Source organism: Pteronotus mesoamericanus, unplaced genomic scaffold, assembly GCF_021234165.1.
Source record: "Pteronotus mesoamericanus isolate MK-2021 breed Mesoamerican mustached bat unplaced genomic scaffold, CSHL_Meso_final contig_557, whole genome shotgun sequence".
NCBI classification, from domain to species: domain Eukaryota; kingdom Metazoa; phylum Chordata; class Mammalia; order Chiroptera; family Mormoopidae; genus Pteronotus; species Pteronotus mesoamericanus.
The window spans coordinates 4,632,676-4,649,132 of NW_026555200.1; the positions used below are offsets into that span (position 1 = coordinate 4,632,676).

The 16,457-nt window shown below is 48.0% G+C and overlaps 1 protein-coding gene across 1 annotated transcript in view; it reads left to right on the plus strand.

Annotated features, from left to right (window-relative positions):
• MTOR (mechanistic target of rapamycin kinase) overlaps positions 1 to 16,457 on the plus strand; it is a 111,576-nt gene that overhangs the window by 61,222 nt on the left and 33,897 nt on the right. Inside the window, exons 29-30 of the mRNA XM_054579749.1 lie at positions 8,364 to 8,439; positions 11,431 to 11,570. Of these exons, the coding sequence (XP_054435724.1) occupies positions 8,364 to 8,439; positions 11,431 to 11,570 (216 nt within the window). The remainder of the gene's footprint in view (positions 1 to 8,363; positions 8,440 to 11,430; positions 11,571 to 16,457) is intronic.

A 16,457-nucleotide genomic window follows, 5' to 3' on the forward strand; every position in this document is an offset into this window, starting at 1 on the left:
CACTGCGGGGCTGGGGAGGACAAACTGCTGGCAATTATGTCACAGTGCTCTGACACTTGGAATTGTGCACTGTATCATGATTTCAGAGACATTAAGTGTGGAAAAAGTGTGCGTCTTAGAACTGATGAAATGTAGTAGGTATTGAGTTCTACCCCACGGCCCCCTATGACTGTCCTAATGCCAGTGAAATGTGTCCGTGGTGGCGTATTGATCTCTCTAGATTCTTTTGGACATCTCATTGTCTTGGAATGTTGGTGATCGAGTTATAGCGTGTCCTGGTCCTCCTGTCAGCTTTTCCTTACCAAGGAAGTTGGCACATTTTTTCTTTTCCCTCATCCCAAGATGGGCGTCTGTAGTCCTACAGTGCGGCTTCGCTCCTTAATGGAGTGGAAAGGCCAGTGCACATCTGCTCGTAGAGTTAAGTGGGGAGAGTGCGAAGCCGCCGGCTCACTGGATGCCAGCTCATTTTTGTTTCCCAACTTCATCCACATAATAGAGTGAGTCAGAGTTCTTGGACATTGAGAAGCCAAGAAATCAGGAATTTCCCCAAAATATCAAGTCTGCGTTGAGTCCAGGTGGTTGAAATGAGCTCTGGATTCAGCCCGTCAGCCCACTCTCCTTTTTGTTCCTTCCCGCCTGCCTTTTCCTGGCAGCTGCTTCCTTGTCGCCTCTCGCAGAGCTCTTCTCTCACCCTGGGTACGAAGAAGCGAAGAAGCGAAGAAGCAGCAGCGGCTAGGAGGAGAGAAACCTCCAGGCATCACCAGAAAAGGAGTAGGTCTCATTGTTGTAGAATAAAAAGATAATGGCCAATTTGTCAGGAACTGTTGACAAGGAAGATAAAGTTGGAGGTAATTAACTGGCTGACATGCTGGGAGTGATGTGCCTGCCAACAGCTCCCTAAATCAGCCAGAGCCTTGGAGATGTGACAGCCATTCGTCATTTTTACAACATACCTCCGACAGGCCCCCGGGTTGGAAACCCGGCCAGCACAAATCGTGCACTCCGACACTTCGGGGCTGTGCAGCCTCTCGGCACCTTATGCCGGGCTGTGCTCGGGCACCCAGGCCCCGCATCCAGCCAGGAGGTGCCTGGAGGTGATGTGTAAAATGGGACAGTTTGCCTGGCTTATCGCTGAGCGCCGTGCTTGTCCTCAGGGATTGGGCCCTCTGAGTCCCTCAGCCAGCCTGACCTCGCAGACTTCTGCAGGACACCTCACTGGCGAGCACAGAGTGCTGACCGGAAGCTCCTAAGCAGCGCTCCTGGTGGCCTGGTCATCTAACAAGTGCTGCTCCCAGCCAGCCAAGAGGGGGCGCCCGCGAAACCAGTCATAGATTATAGGTGCGGGATCTTGGCAGGACGCAGTTTGCAGCCGTTAAAGGTAATTGTGAAGGCTCTGGGTAAAGTATAAAACGCCTGTGTTCTGTGAAAAAGCAGAATGCAAAATTACAACAATGCTTTGGTTACCACGATGTACAAAATAAGTATTTAAAAAGACTGTGCATTGGTAAAAATAGTATTTTGGAAAGGTGATTATATTGTGGTGAACTACCCTCCTTCAAATTTTTCTTAATTGAAAAAAAAAAAGTTTACCTGCCTCCCTGGTCTTGAAAGATCAGGTTTTTTGTCTCCCCTTTCCTTAATCTGGACAGCTATTAGCATTCTGTCTTTTTTATTGTAAAGGGTCCCCACTTTCTCACATAGTGATTTAGCATGTCCTCTAGGTATTGTGACAGACATACCATTTAAACTGTGACTTGACAAAGGAGGGGGTGAAGACAGCCTTTAGAGTTCTTTTCCGTTAGGCCACTGTGCACTGAGATGTCAGCTTCCTATTTTGATTGTCCACAGTGAGCCACCTCCCTTGCACCAAATCTTCTTTATCTTGGGGCTGTAGGTCCCGGAGAACTCCAAGGACATTGGGATGTCCTAGCTTTGAAACCTTCTAGCGAGACCAGCCTCTTCTTTCTCAATGTGTAGGAAAGGAATAAATTTGCTGCTTCTGCGTTCCCAAAGTAACAAGGGAGAGCGCGACCAAGCCAGATGCAGCAGTATCACTCGGTCGCCTGACTCTGGGCACGAGGGGTAGCGGAGGCCTGCCAGCCTCCCCTCCCTTCCCTGCCTGCCTGCATCTAAGTTGCTCCGCACAGCCTTTCTCCGTGTCGCGTTTCAGATGTTCCCCCGCTGCCTCCTGTCTTCACTGCTGTCCTTCCGCTTTTAAGTGACCCTGGTCAAAGAGAGACAATCCGGTGTTGCAGTTCTGCAGTCCGTTCTGCTGTTATTAGAACCCCAGGGTAACTGCCTGACAGCGGGGCCCAGCCGGCCCCAAGACTCCCGGCCATGTACGGGCAGCCAGCCGTTTCGGCTCGAGGCGTGCATGGGACCCAGAGCTGTGTCGCGGCGCCGGGAGGACTGGCGGGATCATCTCACGCGGTCGCCGCTCTGAGTGGTGGTGAGGACCCGGGGCAGTGTCCCGCCTGGCCTCGTCTCGGCTGGGCGGGAGCTCCACAGCGGGGCCTGCCGAGGTCCCCTGCCAGCCGTGCTGCCTGTGTCACCAGCCTAGCGCCCAGGGAATTCTGAGAATTCTTACTTGACAGGGAGCCACATAAAACGCAGGCTTGGGTCGGCCCTGGAAACAGGAGAAAGGAGGTCCGGACCCGTGGGGAAGCAAGTGTGTAACGTCCTCATAAATTCCTGAGGGGGCCCTGGGAAGGCCTACGCAGTCCCCCAGCGGGGCTGCAGATGCTCCCGTCTGACTGACTGCCCGACGGGCACGGGCTTTGTATTGAATGGTCCTGTATCAGTTTGCTCTTAATAGCAGGAGGTCACCAGGACACCAAGGCTGGGAGAGGAGGTCGATAAATAACCAAATGAACTGTTCAAGAAGGGATTACCAGGCCAAGCTCCTTCGGCTTTGGAACCAGTCCAGAAACCTGGGGGCAAGGACTTAGGAGACCCTGCAGGAATCAAGAGTTCGTCGGGTGGTAGGAAGGTCAGCATTAAGACCTTGAGCAGTTAATGACTGACCCTATCTGTCAGTGTCGTCCTCAGTGCAGCTGGTCACCACCTGCCCATGAAGAGCACTGAGGAAAAACTCAGACAGGAAAGTCACAGAGAAGTAAAGTCCCCGCTCCCAGCACTAGCTTCTCAGCCGTCACTCTCAACGGGGAACCAGCCAAGGCAATGAGAGGCTCAAATCGGAGTCCCTGACTAAGCTTACACACTGTCCTGGTTTCTGGAAACAGGTTTCTGGAAAGTAGGGAGAAAAGGTGCTTGGTGGGGTATGTTTGGTATGGAAGGTACTGAGACAATTTCTTATCTGTGTTAATTCCACTCAACTCTGGAAAGCCTTTTCTCAATTGCCAAAAATTTTCTCTTCCAAGGTCTTCAATTCAGCTTTCTTTAATAAAAATTAACCCTCGAGGTGGGGAATGAATGAGAGTGAAAATGTCTGTATAGCTGCCTCTTCCCCTCCTGATACCTTAACTCACTGTGTTTTCCTGTCTGTCTCTCTTCATTGTCTTTCTAACACCAGGTTCATTTGTGGGCCCTGGGTTTTAATGTCTGGATAAGCAGTTTCCATTTGCTTTATTAATTCACAGCTACATAAGATCTCAGCTGGATGTTCTCACTGGAATTTGGGGTTCAATGTGTACCCCTCCCCCCTGTTTACACAGCAGTGGGGATTCCTATCCAGCAGCCTTGAAAGATCTTTCCACACAGCCCTGTTGCCTCCTCCTGGCCCCAGCGCGTGCAGAGAGGAGAAGGGAAACCTGGGCAGCCTGTCGTTCCTGCCCGCTGCTGCTGCTGTGGACCTGGGGCTGCCCAGGCCTCCATCTCACTGAGCCTCTTTGTTGTCACATCTCTTTACCTGGCCGTTGTCCGCAGGGCCTGGCATGTGTCGTTAGTGCCCCTCTGCTGTTGGGCTGGGGCATGAACAGTTTGCCCTTTGTAAGCCTCAGCACTGACAGGGAAAGCCGGAGGGGCACACAAGGGAGCGCTTGTAGAGCGGGCTGTAGAAAACTCCCAGCTGTCCCATAAAATGAGAGTTCCTCATTACGGGGGCTTTTGAGCAAAGGTGATTTTTTCCCCATGAGTCAGACATCATACAGTCTCTCCCTCCAGTCTCATAAAACCACATCTGAGTTTAAAGGGGGAATATTTCAAAGGACAGGCTTGTGTCACCCAAGGAAGCAGGAGACTGGGGACTTAGTAGCTAAAACTACTGAGTTTCCGTGGAGGCTAATTGATCCCACACTTTGCAATCTGGGCCGTCCATAAGCCTGGCAGCCTTGACCCAGCTGCCTCGGAAAAGCCCGCTGTGGCGGCGTGGCCAACTATGGTCTCAGAAGCCTCTGAGGTGTATTAGTAGCTTCCAAAAGAAAAGAAGAAAAAATAGGGATTGGGAGCTGAGGGGTAAAATGGGAGTGTTAGCCCCAGTGTCAGTGAGGACGTTAAGGTGAAGGAGCAGTAAGGGCTCCTTTCTCCTAAACGGCCTACTAGGGAGAAAGTTAGTGAATCAAGATATCCCGTCCATTGCTTTCTTTCATTCATTGTGCAGTGATTTCCTCCATGTCTGCTGATGCCCAGGGTAGAAAACTGAGAGACTCTGTCCCTCCATTGCGAGCTTACACTATACCCTTAGTTATTATTTAAGATCCTTTCAAATGGTACAATTTTTAAGGGAAAGAATAACATCCAGTAGCCTGCAACCTACTGGGCCACAGTTTTGTCATATGAAAACAATATAAATAATAGTGGCTACTTCATAGAGTTGAGCTAGCACATAGGAACATTTAGTACAGTGAGCTCTCAATAAATTTAGGCATCTTTTTGTTATTGCTGTAATCGATTGTCTCCCATGATAGAGTGCCAGAAGTCATGGAAGAAGGGAAAAAAGTTAAGGTCCCAAACAAGGTGACAGACTCTTTGAGCGCCAAGAGTTTTGTTCACTTACCTTTCTAGAACCGCCGCATCTGTATTTGCATTCTTCGGCAGCCAGTAGGCATGCGTTGGAGACTGCGGAAGAAAGGAATAGAGAAATGTAGCTTAGGGAGAAAGTCCTATAGGAAAGTAAAATAAAAATAGGGAGGAGGAAAGATTAAATGGGTGATAGCAGCCGGTTAACTTAAAATCTCCTCTCTGAACAATCGGAAGAGTGTGTACAGTCTCCTTCTTTCTTTCATCCAGGTCTTCAAATGAAGGACCAAAAGCTTAATATTTGAAAAGGACTTGAAGACTGATCCCACTCGTTTTTGCTGGGTGTGTTTCAGTCCATTCAGTCAGCGTTATGGTTTGTCAGGGGTTGTCCTTACTGTTGGCCAAGAGCTTATCAGGAACCTCGAGGCACACCCCCGGTATTCACATCAGTTGTCAGAGGCCTAGGCAGCGGTCCCTCCCACAGGCCCAGCCCTCTCCTTCCTTCCCCTAGGCTCTGTCTGCTCCCACTGCCTCTGCCAGCGTTCAAGTGGGGAGGATTAGGCAGGTGGCTCATTTGGGCTTTCTCTTAATTTGGGCTTTCTCTTAATGAAGTCAGGGTCATATGATGTTTTCCTTTTTAATTCGCAAAGCTCTGTTGGAGGTATGTTAAAGCCATAGCAACAGCAAGGTAAAATGTGTTCTCCTCGGAGGCCTCTGGTCTCTACTGTTCGATTTTGATCGGTTTTTGTAAAGCTCTTTCCATGCATAATGAGTGGGAGAGTGGAGCGGGAAGAAACTTTGGCTTGTTTTTGTTTTTGTGTTGCTTTATCCCTAGTGAGGCAAGCTTTGGTAATGTCTATAATTTGTTCTTGAAAATAGAATATGTTCCAGAACACAAGATTGGAATACAGTTGTTAGGACGCCTAGATTTTAGTGGCTGAGTCATAGAGTTAACTTCTTTTGGTTCAGGCAAAGAATACCTTATCTTCCTCATCAAAACGCTTTATGTTCCTACCAGGGCCATTCCAATAGTCCACATTAGGACTATGAATAATATATGGAATATATAATTACATATGTTTATATATGATATGTTACATATTTGATTATAGTATAGCAGATAAACAGCTTTTCTTCCCCTGTCTCCTAATGCTTCCAAAATCTTTGCGTTCAAGGAACTAGATCATCACAGATCCATACCCAGTAACGTTAATTATCAGTGCAGTTCACCCAGCCCCATGTGAGTGAGCAAGAAGGCTAAGAACCTGACTTCAGGGCCAGGAGGAGTGGAAAACTGCTTCACAATGAACGTGCAGTGGGGTTAGTCCCTTGGACTTGGCTTTTCATTCTCAGCTTAGAAAACCTGTATTGGGCTTCCTAAATGAAACCATCATGTTAAACATTTCTGAATCCCATAGCAGGAAACTTATGGAGAGCGTTCTGACTCACTGCTCTGCTCAGGACCTGCCCGGCAGCACCCGCGGGCCTGCCCAGGAGATCCCACATGAGGCTGCCTACCTACCCCTAGAAAGAAAAGAGAGGGGCAGCTATACTGTGACTTGCCCCTCTAGTTACAGAGCCTGGTGCCTCAAGCTTGGACACCCGATTGGAATAGTCCTATTCAGGACGAGTTTGGTACTTGATGATTAGCTAGTGCCGGCTCAAGTGTCAACCTTAGATGTGTGTTTTTTCTGCACACAAACATATAACTGTTTTTAGTAACGTCTCTTCTTGGACAAAAACAGATGAAGGAAGGAGGCTTTATAAAGACCTGCAATTGTAGACTTAGCAATTTCATATCCATTATTTCATTTAGTTCCCTGAACCCTGTGAAAGAGGAAGGATTAGCCCCCATTTTATAGAAGAGAAATTTGAAACTCAGAATTGGTTATGGTCGCGCAGCATTGGACCTCCAGAACTGTAAATCCAAGTCTTTTGACTCTAGACCCAAAGCTGCTTCACCCCCACCCCGACCTTGCCTTGATAAGGAAGAGGCACAATATTGCTTAGTCATATGGGGACTGTGCCCAGTCTGTGTGGGCCTTGGGGAAAATCGCTGCCTTAATGGGCCTTAGTCTCCTCTGGAGTAAAACAGGACTGAAAATACGTTTCCCTTCCAGGGTGTGTGAGGTCAAGGGAGTTATGGGTTGGAAAGATTATTTGAAATGTGCTTTATAAATATGAAGTATTAGATTATTACTTTCACAAATGTTAACTGCTCTCGTTCACCACATTTCTGGGCAGTCCCCTCTTGGTTTTACTGGAAGAAATGTGATGGTACTCAAATTTTTAAAAATAACATTTATAACAGCAATCTCTTGCCATATTACACCATTGAACCAAAAACCTGGAATTTCCCAAAGCCACTTAGAAATTAATTCTAGTCAATAGTTTGTACTCAGGGCAATAAACTAGATTCTTGCTTGTTAAACCAGTCTAGACTTCCAAGTCGGTCTGTCACGTTTTGCTCCCTACCTGTGAACAGCTACAATCGTGTTGTCTTGACTTCCTCAAGCCTGTGCCCTCCCTCCTACCCTCCTCCTATAACCCAAGCTTCAGTTTAATGCTGTGTTAGCTGCTGTTCACCCTCTTACACAGGTTCCTACCAGAACAAGCTGGCGCTGCCCTGCTTTCAGGACCATTCCGGCCTCTGATGCACTGACTCCAGGCCTTCCAGCATTACTGCTGGTTGCCCTGATACAGCTATAATCCTCCAGTCCCCATGAGCCACTTGCTGCCCGCCGATGACACCAGCAAAGTAGGGTGTTGTTAGGGAAAGGCACCTCTCCACCAGAGCCCAGGCAGGACACGCTGGGTGCGGGCCCTTCGCAGCCTGCTGCAGAGGTCGGCGGTGGTCCTCGAGGGACTGAGGCGGCATCTGAGCTTGAAGGAGATGGGCTCTGTCGGGGGGCAGGCAAGGCAGCGGCACATCCCTGGGGTTCACTGTCATTGATGTGGGTGACCCAGCTTCACTGCCATTTCTGTGTTGCCCACAGAGCCCACTGGTTTTTTATTTATTTTGGTTATTCTTGATACTGAAGGCACCTAGGGAAAGGAAGTAAGACTTAAAAGTGCAGAGGTTCCTCGTCTGGTTCTGCTGTACAACAGGGGCAGTTTTGGATCCAGCGTTGCTAGTTTTAAAAGACAGACACGTGCTGCCTGACCGATAATACCTGAGGGGAAGCCGTTGTGTGCGGGTTGGAGGAAGGGCTCCGGAGCAGGCAAGGCATCCTGCCCACCGAATGTGCCCCTCAAAACGAGGACCACAGGACCGAGACAAAACCACTCAGGCTGAGCTTTCTGAGCGGGACCAGATCGTTGATTCTCTCTCTGCACCTGCAAGACGTTGTCCCCACTGTGCTGGTGAGCCACCTGCGCACACACGACCCCATGCCTCCCAAGCTCCACGTGTTGAGTGTGACCGTCTCTTCCTTTTGTCTTCCCAGCATTAATAATAAGCTCCAGCAGCCGGAGGCAGCGGCCGGGGTGCTGGAATACGCCATGAAACACTTCGGAGAGCTGGTAAGTGCCTTTGCCCTTGTGAAAAGCAGAGGCAGCAGCCTCGCTGGGGCGGTGCCTGGCCGCAAGCTTGGGAAAGTCACTTGCTGTTTCTTTCCTGGCTGGTAACAGTCTGATAGGACTTGCCTTTATCCTAAAGATGAAGGAGACAGTGGCTGCATGGACTTTTTCAAAGGGAACGCAGATCTTAAAGACAGTCTGTAAACAGTAATAGCTGGTATTTATCAAACTTGTAGCATGTGCCTGGCCCGTTAAGTGCTTTATATACTTTGCCTAATTCAGTCCTCTCAACAACGCTATGAGTAGATACTGTTGTTACCCCATTTTACGGGTGAGGCGGCTGTGACCCCAAAGGATAACAGCCTCGCCTGACCTGAGAGAGGGAATAAAGGGCAGAACCAGGACTTGGCCTGGGTGATCTGACATCAGAGCCCAGGTGTTTAGCCCCAACCTGAGCTATCTTTGTGTCACCTGTGGCAGCTGGCACGGCCACTGACCCACAGTTAACACTCGGTACATACTTCAGAGGAAACTACGGCCAGTTCTCCAGAAAAAATACACTCTTAATTTATACCTGCTATTGAGTGAGTGTTCCATTTCATTATTACCTACATAGCTTCTTCTCTCCTGCCATCTTTGCCCTACCAATATTAGAATGTGTCCATTATTCTCTCTGGTCCTGGGAGGGTGCTTTGGTGACTTCCTAACCATATATAAAGCATCAACTTAATCAACTTAACATTGACTTCCTGGAAGGTCAAGAAGTTCTTGGTCCATATGTTTGATAAGGAACCTTTCATTAGTTGTGTAGGTCACTTACTCTGCTTTGCCTTAATCAAGAGCCCAGTGTGTTAGAGTGAAGAAAGATTGTGACTACTTCCCAGGCTTCTGCCTCACACAAGGACTGAAACTATTATAGGAATCTTTTGCCATCCTGAGCACGGACCTATAACTACACTAAGAAAGCATCTCTCCAGATGACAAAGCACAAGGGACGATGTCCCATCCATCCAGGCCACAGTCCTTGTTTGCAGAGGGAAGAACGTCAGCAGAGAGGGGTCCACCCAGGCAGAGCTCCTCCCCTTTGATAGCCTCAGGGCTCTGGACCGCAGTGAGGCCGCCTGAACCCAGGATTCTCCAGCCGTCTGTCCATCCATGTGCAGGTGGCCTCCCAGCAGATGGCTTTTTCCCCGGGGCTTGGAGTGCCAGCCTCTGGCTGCAGGTTCTAAAGGTGGCCATTAGCTTCCGGATTATCGCCAAACCCATGAATCTGCTAAATCCATGGTGGATTTTTGTTATATTTAGGTAGCTGAATCATATTAAACTTGACAATGGCTTGCTTTTTCTTGGCAGAGCCTGCGCTTTCTCAGCACAATTTATGTAACAGCAATCTCATTAGAATTTTGTGTGATTCATTGCTTAAACCTTATAGTTTCTGCAGTCTATTGCAATTCAAAATATCCTGCCCCTTACCTGACCTGTTCCGTATGCTGCTCCCTCTACTCTGCCTCCTCACACCATGTGTGCCACGCATTAGTCATGAGCCCCGCTCTTCTTTTCCGCCCAGTGTGGCAGTTCAAAAGGGGAAACTTTCCAGTGTTACTTTTTAATTTAAGAATGTTTAATTTTACCCTGTCTTTTCAGTCACTCTTCCCCTCTAAGTTTCCTCTCTCCTATTGAGGCATTATTCTAAACGGGCTCAGAAGAAGAAGCTTAGGGAGTTCACCAGCCACAGAGCCCGAAATGCCCATTTTGGGAAACCCCCCTCCCTCTCCACCGACAATGGAAGAAAGGCCGCGGTGGCGGCGGAACCAGTACAGGCCCGGCAGAGGGGACTGGCTCTGCTGAAAACCAACGAGGGGAAGTAGTAGGGCAAGTGAAGGGCCTGAAATAGAAATGACCTCCTTACAGAAGTTCAAGAAGAAAAGATCCTTTCAGTGAGCTTAACAGAGTTGCTGTTAGTGCATATGGTACTCAAATATCAGTTTTATTGAGAAAGGAGACGAGGGTAATGGGGGAAAATAATGTGGGCCCTGCATTATGTCATACAAATTTCACTGCAAAATCATATTGTTGTTAAAGGAATCCCTGGAGAGCCACTACCCTGGTCTGGTAGAGAAATAGTCATTTACTAAGCTGGTGATGAAGCCCAGAAGGCACACTGAGGTGGAGGGCAGACGGAGGGCAGGCAGAGACAGAAAACAGTCCCCTGACCATTTGGAGAGCCACAGCCTGCAGCTTCTAGACTGCGGCACCTCTTACTCACGTGGCTGACACTGGATTTCAGCGTGGCACGCTGTCTGCCCGGTAATGGAATCCATCCTGGGCTCTGTCACTGCAGACCCTGCCAAGCGCTGAGCAGGCGGGAACATTAGAGGGGGGACTCGAGCGGAGCGGGGGAAGGTTTTTCCAAAGAATTTTAAGTGGTTGTATTATATGGTATTTTAAATTATTATTTCCTGGAAGTTTAAAAATGCATGGAGAGATGAAGAGAATCAAAAGCTTTTTAAAAGTGAGCTGTTTTCCTCTAGCAAATATGCAGATGTGGCCTGCCTTTCTGGCCCCATCAGGCATGCAGCTGCCATCCCGACCGCGTGGCCCGCCACCGGCACTCCCGCAGATCAGGGCCCTGGCACCCTGGCAGGAGCTCCGCGCCGGGCTTCCTGCTGCCCCAAATGGTCTCTCCTGTCCTCGCCACCCCTGCAGGCTGGAGTCTGGTGCCCTCTGAGTCAGGCAGGAAGTGATGGGGGGAGGAGCATGACCTGACATCTACTGTCAGGTTATTCCAGGATCGTGCCAGCAGTGTGATTCCCATCGTCACCAAACACACCTGCAGACATGCTGAAGTCCTTTTCAGTCAAAGCCGGGACGTGCTGTGATAGGGGAAGTGCGGCCGACAGCACAGCACCTCAGGACAGAGTGTGTGCATTAGAAACCACGCCCTTCTTGCTCTCCGGGCCTCACCACGGTCCTCCTTCTTTTTCCTCTTGGCAGGAGATCCAAGCCACCTGGTATGAGAAACTGCACGAGTGGGAGGATGCTCTTGTGGCCTATGACAAGAAAATGGACACCAACAAAGATGACCCAGAGCTGATGCTGGGCCGCATGCGCTGCCTCGAGGCCTTGGGGGAATGGTGAGCTGCAGCAGCTGAGGGCTGAGTGGCTGCTAAAGACATCTTGCCTTGACCCTGGGATTTGAAAGGCTTCCCCTAAACAGAGTTCTCTCCTCAGACTCTCATTTTTGTTTTACTTGGTATTTTCCCAGGAATCATCTATCACCTCAGTGTTTTCCTCTCCTCTGTCTCAGTGCTAAATAGAAAGCCTCTTTTTAAAAAAACAAGTTAAATTGTCATACTCTGGAACAAGACAGGTTTGGGTTCTGCTCTGCGACCTACACCTGCTCCTCTTACCTGGCCTCGCGACCTTGACTCAGTGATGAAGACCTCCTAGTTTTGTTTTGTTTTTTTATTAGCACCTGCCGATGAGTTTAGGAAGGAACAAATGGCTGCCATCTTCAGATACTTCAGCTTTCTTGAATGCTTGCCCTGTGCCCAGCCCTATGCCAGGCCCTATGTGTAAAAAAGGCAGAAAACAATTCCTCCATTGTGAGGTGGGTGAGACAGGCACGTGACAAAGAGTTACTAAAGCCTGAGTGAACAGGGACCGTTATGAGCACATGGCTTTGGAAGACCAAAGCGGGAAGCAGGCTGATCCTGCAGTTCTCCCTGGAAGAGGGAGCCAGGTTGGGGGGCAGGTGAAGGGGAGTGGGGAGAAGGGGACATTCCATGTAAAAGCAACAGAGATGCTTAATTAACACAGAAGAGTTGCCTACGTCTTGGTTTGGGGAGTTTAGGAGGGATGGTAAAGAAAAAATGGCTTCCATTCTGTTTTCCAGCATCAAGCACAGTTTTTTTTAAATAGTTAAAACACAATGCCATACTATAGTTGTTCAATCGTTTAACTACAGTTTTAAATAGTTAAAATGCCATGCACCCTTCCCATGAGCAGATTATCTGACTTTGTGTTGGACAGGGCTGCCCCATTCATTCATTCAGGCGGTACTTATTGAGCACTCACTGCCAGTGTTTGTGACAGGCCCCAGGTCAGGGCCCGGCCTTCCCCGAGCCTAGGAGCAGACAACCACAGACAACCAGGCTGTTGTGATGCAGAGTGAATACAGTTACACAGGGAAGCCCAGGGAGCTGTGGGAAATAAGGGCCCTAATCCAGGCGTGGAAGGCTCTAGAAGGCTTCCAGTAGGGAGCGATACCTAACTTGGTATCCTGTAACCTATACAACGAGGAGGAGCAAACACAATACGTTCAAGGTTCTGAAAGTTCAGTATGGCTGGAGGGTCGGGTTGATAAAGCAGAAGGTAAAAGGTGAGGCAGGAGACGGAGGCAAGGACCATAGCCTGGGGGGCTAATAGGCCAAGTTAGCAGTTTGGACTTTAACCTAAGGGCTACTGGGCAGCCATCCAAGTATTTGCAGAGCCATGATTGACGGGTTTATTTTATAAAAAGAACCCTGTAGGAGCACAGGGGAGAGTGGATTGAAGGAATGCCAGAGAGGAGATAGCAAGGCCAGGTCTGAGGCCACCGGAGGGGAGAGATGATGGTGGCAAAGAGGGAATGCTAAGGGCTGTGGGCACGGAGAGGGGCTGGATCCAGAGATGTTCAGGAGGTGGCATTGACGGGATTTGGAGACTCACTAGATGTGGAAGTGCGGGGGTAGGAAGACATTACAGTCTGAGCTTCCAGAATGAAGGTGAGGCCGGAACACCTAGAGCTCCTCAAAGGCCTGAGTAACCCAAAGACTACGGGTCCCCTGAACCAGGCCTCCACGGAGCCAGCTGGAGTAGACAGAATTCTGTGGGCCTATGCCCTTGCATCTGGATCAGCACATGGAACTTTTGTCCCTGAAGGGTTTCCTTTTCCTTTTCCTTTCCTTTTCTTCCTTTCTTTCATTTATTTGGGAATATCAGAAGCATTCCTTTTTATTTTAAAACAAAATGTTTTTTTAATCCTCCCCCAAGGATGTGTTTTATTAGTGATTTTAGAGAGAGAGGAAGGGGGACGGGGAGAGAAACATCGATTGGTTGCCTCCTGTATGTGCCCCAGCCGGGGACCAAACCTGCAGCCTGTTGTGTACAGGACGGTGATCCAACTGAGAGCCACTAAGCCAGGGCTGAAGACTTTTTTTTTAATCTACATTTTTGTTTTCTTTTTTTTTTAAGGCATTATTATTTGAAAAGGTAATATGCACATAGCACAAAATTCATTAGTACGAAACAGTGACAGACCTGTCTAAACCAAGTCTTCTCCTTGTCCCCCAGCCACTCAGATGTCCCCGCATGGAGTCCGGTCCTTGTGTAGACTCCCGGGGAAAACGTGTATATGAACAGGCATCTACATTGTGATGATATCTTCAGCACACTGTTTTGCACCTTATTCTTGTCATTTAATTGTCATTTAACAACTCTAGACCACTGTTTCATATCAGTACCTATAGGTGTTGCCTCATCTTTTTAATGGCTGCATAATATTCCATTGCATCAACACACCTCGGTCTCTTCAATATAGACCAACTTTGATTTGTTTAAAAATTGTATACCTCAAAGTTTTAAAAATGTTATTTAGAAATCAAAGTAAGACTTCTAAAAAGAATGATCTCTTGCTACACCAAATTACAGATTTTTTGTAAGTGATTGCTATATTTATTTCTTAATATAAAGTTGTATTTCCCAAATAAACAATGTTGTAATGTAGTGCATGAAAATTTAATGTCAATGAATTTAGCCTTAGGGATTGGATCACATATATATACAGATAATCTAAAGTTATTTGAAATTGGTTTGTCAACTTAGCCATTATTAGGGAGATTCACGTGTTGTTATTTATTTTCATAATTAGCATTCCATTTTAATTTACCTCAGTAAATGGAGGAAGCATCCTCTATCAAATCTGCTCCATCAGTTTGTACAACTAACGCTGGATTTTTTTTATGTCCAACAGGTATCTAAACTATACTGTCCAAAATGGTGGCCACTGACCAGATGTGGTTCTTTTTAAATTAAATGAAATTAAATATCCATCACAGTAGCCACATTCCAAGTGCCCAGTAGCCAGTGTGGCTAGCGGCTACTGCATTGAGCAGGACAGGTATAGAACATGTCCATCACTGTAGCATCCTCTGCTGAAAAGTATGTTAATGAGAATTAGCCACCTTATTTCAAAAACATTTTCTTCAACTTTTTAATTGGTTATCAGGCAACCATATGTTATTAAGAGGAAGATTAAAAATACAATGTAAACATTCCAAAAATCCAACTCCAGTCAGTTCCTCAAATGATTTAATATAAATGCCGCAGCCTCCTCACAGTCTTTCCTGCTGTGACCTCAGCTCACTTCTTCCGCCCAGTTCTCAGTGCCTCCCCCGCAGTCTGCACTCTGGGCAAACCATTCGCTCTCCTGCAAACCCCACAGAAGTTTGTTTTCTCTGCATTCATTCATTCAGTTTCCTGAATTACCCACCTTTTCTTCTGCTGCTTTGTCTTGTTTTTGAAATCCTCCCCTTATTTCAAGGCCTACCTGAACTGTCTCTTCCCCCTTTGACAACTTTCCTGGTCCTTTCCTGATACCTTTAGCAAAGATACGCACCTTGAGGGAAGAAGAAGGGATTAATATCCAGTCACATGAATATTTAATAGAAATGTCCCTGCCTTTTCTAAATTAAAGATGACTACTTTCCTTAGATGGGTTAAGTAGGGACAACTTGGATGTATTAGAAGAGACTTTAGATGCAATTTTGTCTTGTCTGCCTATGTGACCATTGGGAAACTGAGTCATAGAAGTTGACTCAGGCAGCCCAAGGTCTCCCAAGAGCACAGCAATCCAGGTCTCCTGACGCTGCACTCCTTGGTCCCATTTGCCTCTGATCGCTTGGGTTCGTTCCAGTTTTATAATTACCTATAAAGTATAAGTGGCCGGTGATGCTGACCAAGGGATTTAAGAATGCAGCAGACTAAAAGGATTTAAAAAGAGATGAAAGAAGCAAAAGTCTTTTCCTGATTATATGTAGGTTTCTTACATGGTTTATTCAGTCAGTTATATTCAGAGAGCAATTTCTCAATTGCTTTTGCTTTGAGTATATATCCTGAACATGCCTGCAGCCTGCATTCACCAGAGGTGGCATCAGGAACGACCTAGGGCTTCCACTGAGCTGACACGCCCCCATCCCCCTACTCACCTGCCTCTAGGAAGCTGATTGCAGGAGTCAGCCCCCCGGCCCCACCGTGCACACAGCCACACCCACAGCCAGGGTGAGCCTAGGCAAACCCCGGCCCCACACTCTTCCTTACGTGGCCTCTGGGTCCTTGGGAACAGATTATTTGGGAGTCAGCCAGCCACTTAGGTGTTCCAAATGAAAGAACACCCGCTAAGCTTTTTGCTGCTGCTCTAGGTGGGAAAGTCAGAGTCCTGGGGACGAGGCTTTTACCTGGCCCTCCCTGGCGTGCAGTGAGAGGCCTTTGTCCCACACACAGTCTCATATTTTTAATCTATTTCATTTTGTTCTCTCCCAGCTGCCTTTGAGAGTAAAGACTCAGTATACTCTGCATTCTTATTTGTAGCAAATGTTTGCCGGGGGGTCGAGCTCTGACAGCTGCTGGCTCCGCCGCAGCTGAAGGCGGTGCCGGCGTTCACTGTCAGGGTCGCTTTTCCAGGACCCTGCCCCTGCACCGCTCCTGCCTCGCCCCTCGGGGAACTAGTTCCTGGCGCTTCACACTGAACTTGCTCCATGCCTCTAAATGAAAAGCAGAGGCAAATCCTTAGACCCATGGCACAGAAAAGGGCGGTCCTGGAAAAAGACTAGAGGGATGCTGAATTGCTTGTGGCAGCGAGCTCTAAAAAATCTGAATTCTCCTTTCCCCCTCTTCCTCCCTCAAGGTGCGTACCTTTGCTCTCTTTCTCTCCTAAGCTCCAAGGGCCCTTCTTTTGCCTCTGTAACTTGTTTCCTGAGCTC